The sequence below is a fragment of the Triticum aestivum genome, chromosome 6A, assembly GCF_018294505.1.
Source record: "Triticum aestivum cultivar Chinese Spring chromosome 6A, IWGSC CS RefSeq v2.1, whole genome shotgun sequence".
Taxonomy (NCBI): domain Eukaryota; kingdom Viridiplantae; phylum Streptophyta; class Magnoliopsida; order Poales; family Poaceae; genus Triticum; species Triticum aestivum.
Window position 1 is genome coordinate 583,457,804 of NC_057809.1, and position 5,754 is coordinate 583,463,557.

Genomic DNA, 5,754 nt, shown 5'->3' on the forward strand with positions numbered 1-5,754 from the left:
TCGGTTTGAAAAAATAAATAATGAAAGTTATCGCATGGTTTGAGAAAAAAATGCTTAGAGGGATAGAAGCAAAACCAACAAACTCCTCTTTAATAATAGAGATTTATTGTACATACCGCAAATGGTCGTATTTTTATAAGATTTTGCATGATTTTTTCCAGCTTTTTAGAAACTCAGAAATCAGAATGGTCTGCACGACTGGTTGTTCAAAGTGCACAGGAGGCAGAAACAAAATAAGGTCCAACCCACGTACAGATATCACCAGCTGGCGCAAGCCCTAAATTCCAGCCCACCTACTGAAACCACCTGGCATAAGCCCTTAGAGTGCATCCTGGCCCATTTTACTGTGTCCATTTCGGCCGCAAAACTAGTGGAGCAACTTCGACTCAGAAAAATAAATAGCGGAGCAACATGCAATATTTCGGGTTAATAAAGCTGGCTTTTCCCCTAAAAAAAGTTGGCTTTTCCCCTCAATAGCAACAATCAATATTTCCGGTTAATAAAGTTGGCTTTTCCCCTTAAAAGAAACAGGCAATATTTAAACCGCAGGGCTTGGCAGAAATATGGTACACAAAATGATATAGCAGCAGCTAAATGGTAACAATAATGCATTGTTGCTAGTGATGCAGTCTTTATAAATCGACTATACTAGGTCGAAGGATGTACATAGAGCACTGTAAAATTCGATGATACACAGCAAAAACTCTTGGCAAGAGTGACGGTGCTGAGAGCTGTCTAAGAGATTGCTTTGGAAGAATCAGTAGTATCCGATTATGCTGGCCAACGAGGAGTACGTTCCGAGGGCAGCACTGACGACTCCAACCACTATTATAGCGACGCTTGCAATCACCTGAAATTGGAGTACCCACAGGGTATGCACAGAGAAATCTTGAATGTCCAGAAATCATCTCCAGAAGAGAAGGAAGCTTGGAAAGCTTATGGTGAATTATATCGTACCTGGGTACGTGTGGCTTTATTCTGTGTGATCTTCAAGAAGCACAAGGCGGGCATTATGACTGCCTGTAATCGTACAATGAAGTCAAAAGGAGCACCCCCGCAAAAAAAAAGGAAAAAAAAAAGAGCACATCTGTTACTTTGTCATCTGTATTTCTTACGAAACTGTAGTTTTTGGTTTTTAGAGGATGAGACTATTATTCTCATCAACAGCCCACATGGATGTAGTCAATTTTAGCACACCAAAAAATGTTGTTTGACGAGTTTGATCTTTTTACAGATTTTCTTATTATGCGCAGCTTAGTACAGCTATATAGGCCATTAAGTGGGGGAAAGAATGGCATACCACAAGTATACTGAGCAGGGATCCAATCAGAGCCATCACCAAACCTGAAATATGCAACATGCAAATCAGGAATGCACAGTATAATTCTTCTGTAATGTGTTCTCAAAGAAGTCTTCTGTGAGTCGCCAATAATAAAGATTACAAAGCAGATAATTAGCTTAAGCAGCTGAAGTGCATAGTACTATAGTAAGCAGAGGTGTTTTAGGAGTTCCCTAAAAGAAGGAAGTGTTTTAGGAATATTTGGATTTGTAACGGAGCCTACAAGCAGTCCCCAATTATTTTTTCCTAAAAGGAAGATAACCCAGTCCTCAACTAAACACCGATCTGAGCAGGTCACTGCCCATTATTGATCTCAAGTCCTAACACTATGAAAGTGTTAATTTTCCAGGAGCATGGAGTTAAAAAATCTTGAAAATGCAATGAATCTAGATGCTGTTTTCAACTACTAATCTTGGTACTACATTATTTGTAATGAGCCACTTTGCATTTAGCTATTTCTGAGGGAAACAATTGCGTGTAAAGTTTATGCGCCATCCATCATTCCAAAGTAATGTGTGTCCATAGGAAATTTACTGGGTTTTCAAGAAAAACAAAGGAAATAAAATGTACTACAAGAAGTACAATGAATTGACAGTGAAGACTGCATTCGCAGAAGACAACAAAACTAAGGATGGTAAGTACGCATTCTATGTGCATAAGATTTGACAATCTTAAAAAAATGCATAGCAAAAATAATCAGTGCTGAACAAAGGTATAAGCATACCGAAGAATGGAAGAACAAATGCAATGACAACAGTTGACGCCACAAGGCTCGTCCTCAGTATAATAGAGACGATTGTTTCGTTCAAAAATCCTTCAGGGCGCAACTCTTCTAAACTCCGAGCCAATGGGTTTAACAACAAGGCAAATCTGTTTATGGTTAAGGATGAAGCTGTTCTATATGGAGTTAGGCACAGTGAAAATCAACATAATCCTAGAAGCCTTGACATTACGAAGTTTGACGATAGAAATTCCAAAGGATACTTGGTGAACGGGTTGATCACCTGAAACACCAAAAATTTAAAGATCAATATTAAGGAAAGACAGTTACAGTACCAGGAACTAAGATAAAGTTGAGCATAATTGTTACCGTGGTCCACAGAGCAACTTTCGAGGCAAATGACTCTTTCGGAAGATTCAAAGTTATTTGCGACAGAGTCTTGTCACCAAACATGAGATAGCCAATAATAGCAAACGAGCCATATATCGCTGTGCAAATTACAAAGCTGCAAAATACAATTATGCATACTTGAGGAATTTGACCATTACACATCAAACTAGCCAAGGTAAGACATTTGTTCATGCATACCATATAAAAAGTGCCTTAGGGAATTTTGTGCGATCAGACATTGACTGGTAGATATTAGGAAATACCGAATGCCCAGAGTAGCAGAAACCATAAATACCGATAGCAAAGGGCATGCCACTCCACTTTACTGCTTCCCCGGTCTGATGAAACCCTACACCTTCAGTAGTACCGACTAAAGTGACAGATATAAACACCACAAGAGTTGCAATCACACCACCCGCTGTGCAAGTAATTAAATCATGTTAATAGCTAACTAACGATGGCCATAACAGAATTAATTAAGCAGGTTAGGAGTAGTGAGACCTGAAAGATATGATAGCACTCGAAGATCTCGCAGCCATACTGTGGGCAGAACTACCAGAGCAGTTAACACTCCAAAGAAATGTTTACTGTCGACATGAATCCCAAACAAATTAATATTGACGTCAGGAAAGATTGATGTCATATTATCACCTTCCAGTATAATGAATTCCACGCAGTATGACTGCATCCAAAAAACTATGCATGAGACAAATGTTGCTTTCCCAAGAAGTATACATGAGATAAGTTTCTAAAACAGTTCAGTAATTTGCTCAATAATCAAGCTATTAGATGGAAAACTTTGGAAAATACAAGTCACATTGAAATAAGCCACTTACATATAATTCAGTATACAAAATAATCTGCAAAAAAGAGATTAAAGATCAGTTAGTGTTTTTTCGCTTACCAAAGAAAAAACAATTTATGCATGAAGGTAAGACAAATGGGTTATATACTTAGATGCGCATCTTCTCAGCCTAGAGGTAGGGGTAGTTAATAGTGAAAATAGACAGAGGCCGGAGGCATTCCCTCCTTTAAAAAAAAGTAAGACTGAAACTTCTGCCTTACAAATCTGAAGTGGGTAGCGATCATTTAAAAATAGGAATAGGGATCTAGAGATTAGATCGAATCAGCAGGTTTTTATGATAGCTTGTGAATTTTCAGATACGGCAATGATCTAGCAAGGAAAAGGTTTATGCTAGCTTGTGAATTTTTCAGATGTGGCAGTGAGCCAGCAAGGATTAGTTTGTCAAACTAACACCAAGCACATAACAAAATGGCAAAAGAGGAGCGGGCACAGCAGATATGTCTGTGTTTTTCCCAAGTGAAACTTGTCAAATAATTTAAGTTTGTTTATTACGACAAAGTGAATAATACCCGACCTAGAAAAATGTATGCATTTTCACTAATCAAGTGAGTATAGCATCGAGGACACAACCTTATAGCCAAACACAGTAGAATATTCTACAGGAGGCAGGGCTTACAGATATGATCAAGCGGCCAATTCTTCCAAAGGCGGCCTCCCCGATGTCTGGATAGGTTGCAATGCCGTCTTTGCTCTCGAAGCAATGTTTGAGAAGAACTCCAGTATAACAGCAAATAATTGCAAAAACAGACAGAACTGCAAGACCAGCCCATCCAGCTTCATGAATCGTGAACGGAGCGGAAAGAAGGCCAACACCAGCGAGTACGTTAATACCTACAGAAAAGAAACATAGGTTGATCAAGATCAACTAGCAAGGAAGTTACTGAGCATCCCCTGTTCTACATTTCCACATTTGTAGTTACCATTGAAGACTGTCTGTGTCACGCTGCACCCTTGACCGACGTAAATCTCTCCAGTATACTGAAATGAGAGCTTCTCATCTCTGACTGAACCAAGAAGATGTCGCCTCAGGCTCTTGACAGACTCTAGCTTATCCGAGATGAAAGGTAGCTTGATGTCAGAAGCCAGGCCACTGCGGCCACCATCGATTGAGTATTTGCTGGTTGAAGGACCCAGGTAACCGAAGATGGGAGACGCAGCAATTGTGTAGGTGTCAGTTGTTTCCCTGCAAAAAAAAAAAAAAAACACCACGTCATGGTCATGCCGTCTGTATCTGTACACACACAAACAGGAAAACTGCCATCTGTAGTCTTGTGCACAAAAAGGAAAACTGCAATCTGTACACAAGAAGGAAAGCTGCTGGCATTCTTGAGTACGGACAGCTATACTGAGATATGCCAGCAAAGGCATCCACTAATGATGCTTTATTTCCTGTTACACCAATCAGTACAAAAGCGGTAGCCATTGATGAAGCAAAATAATACTACTCCTTTTTGTGTACAATCAGTACAAAAACGTACTTATGACATACTGGTAATACAGTAGAGTACTGCTGCTGCCAGGTGTACAGGTAGTGTCAAACATTGAATGCTGCACTTTAATAATACTATAAATTTTATAAATTATTACAACATTATCGTACTGATGCTAGGAGAAGCTAGAGAAAACATACTCTATTTCCTACCCCTTTTTTCATCATTGTCAGTGGTTTCAGTCAACCTTGGTCATCTGATCGAACAGATCAGACCATTCCCCAAGTGTCAGTGAACTCGAGGCCACTCCCGAAAATCGATTAAACATGGACAGCTAGCCCCAGATGTGCAACCAGACTCGTCAGTGCCAATCCAGTGAATCCACATGCAGAACAAACTAGTGCTCTGTCGGCCATTCCGAATCACCGAAGTCAACCAAATCCACTCTGATAACACAGCCATCTGACTGAATAGCGGGAGAGAATGCGCACGTACCGGTAACTCTGCGGCCACTGGTGCGACTCGAAGGAGCCGATCCCGTCGCCGTCCTCGCCCCGCCCATCCTCCTCCGCCTCGTCGTCGTCGGAGTCGCGGAAGCTGTCGCGGGGGCTCTCCTCGATGTCGCCGTCGTCCAGCAGCATCTCGTCCTCCTCCTCCTTCCGGTGCCTCGCCGCCGCCATCACAAGTGGCGCAAATGCCGGGTTGCGTGGCGGATTTGGGTAGGACCACACGCGACGCTTCCAGAGGAGACGGAGATAGTAGGGGACGGAGGTAAATTATTTGGACGAGCGAGCGGCGGGGTTGGAGCGGGGGATGAAATAGTTGGAGATGATGTGCTCGCGCGCGCCGCGACAAGGCGGCGTGAGCTGCGCTTGCTTACGGGAACCGCACGCGGCCGTGTTGTAGCTGTTGTGGCTGGTGTGTGGGCCGTGGTTCCACGTGTGGGGGGAGGAGTGCTGGGGGTGGAGGTAGTTGGTCGATTTGAGGGTGTGTCCTGTCTGTCTGTCGC

General features: G+C 42.0%; 1 protein-coding gene across 1 annotated transcript; it reads right to left on the reverse strand.

Annotated features, from left to right (window-relative positions):
- Positions 1–562: 562 nt before the first annotated feature.
- On the reverse strand, positions 563–5,551 carry LOC123128700 (amino acid transporter AVT1A). Its single transcript, XM_044548776.1, has 12 exons — positions 5,241–5,551; positions 4,236–4,498; positions 3,932–4,146; positions 3,287–3,310; positions 2,952–3,132; positions 2,649–2,868; positions 2,430–2,565; positions 2,324–2,343; positions 2,064–2,209; positions 1,301–1,344; positions 958–1,020; positions 563–850 (listed from the first exon to the last, which is right to left on the reverse strand). The coding sequence occupies exons 1-12, from the start codon at positions 5,423–5,425 to the stop codon at positions 758–760; spliced, it is 1,590 nt and encodes a 529-aa protein (XP_044404711.1). The 5' UTR covers positions 5,426–5,551; the 3' UTR covers positions 563–757.
- Positions 5,552–5,754: the final 203 nt, after the last annotated feature.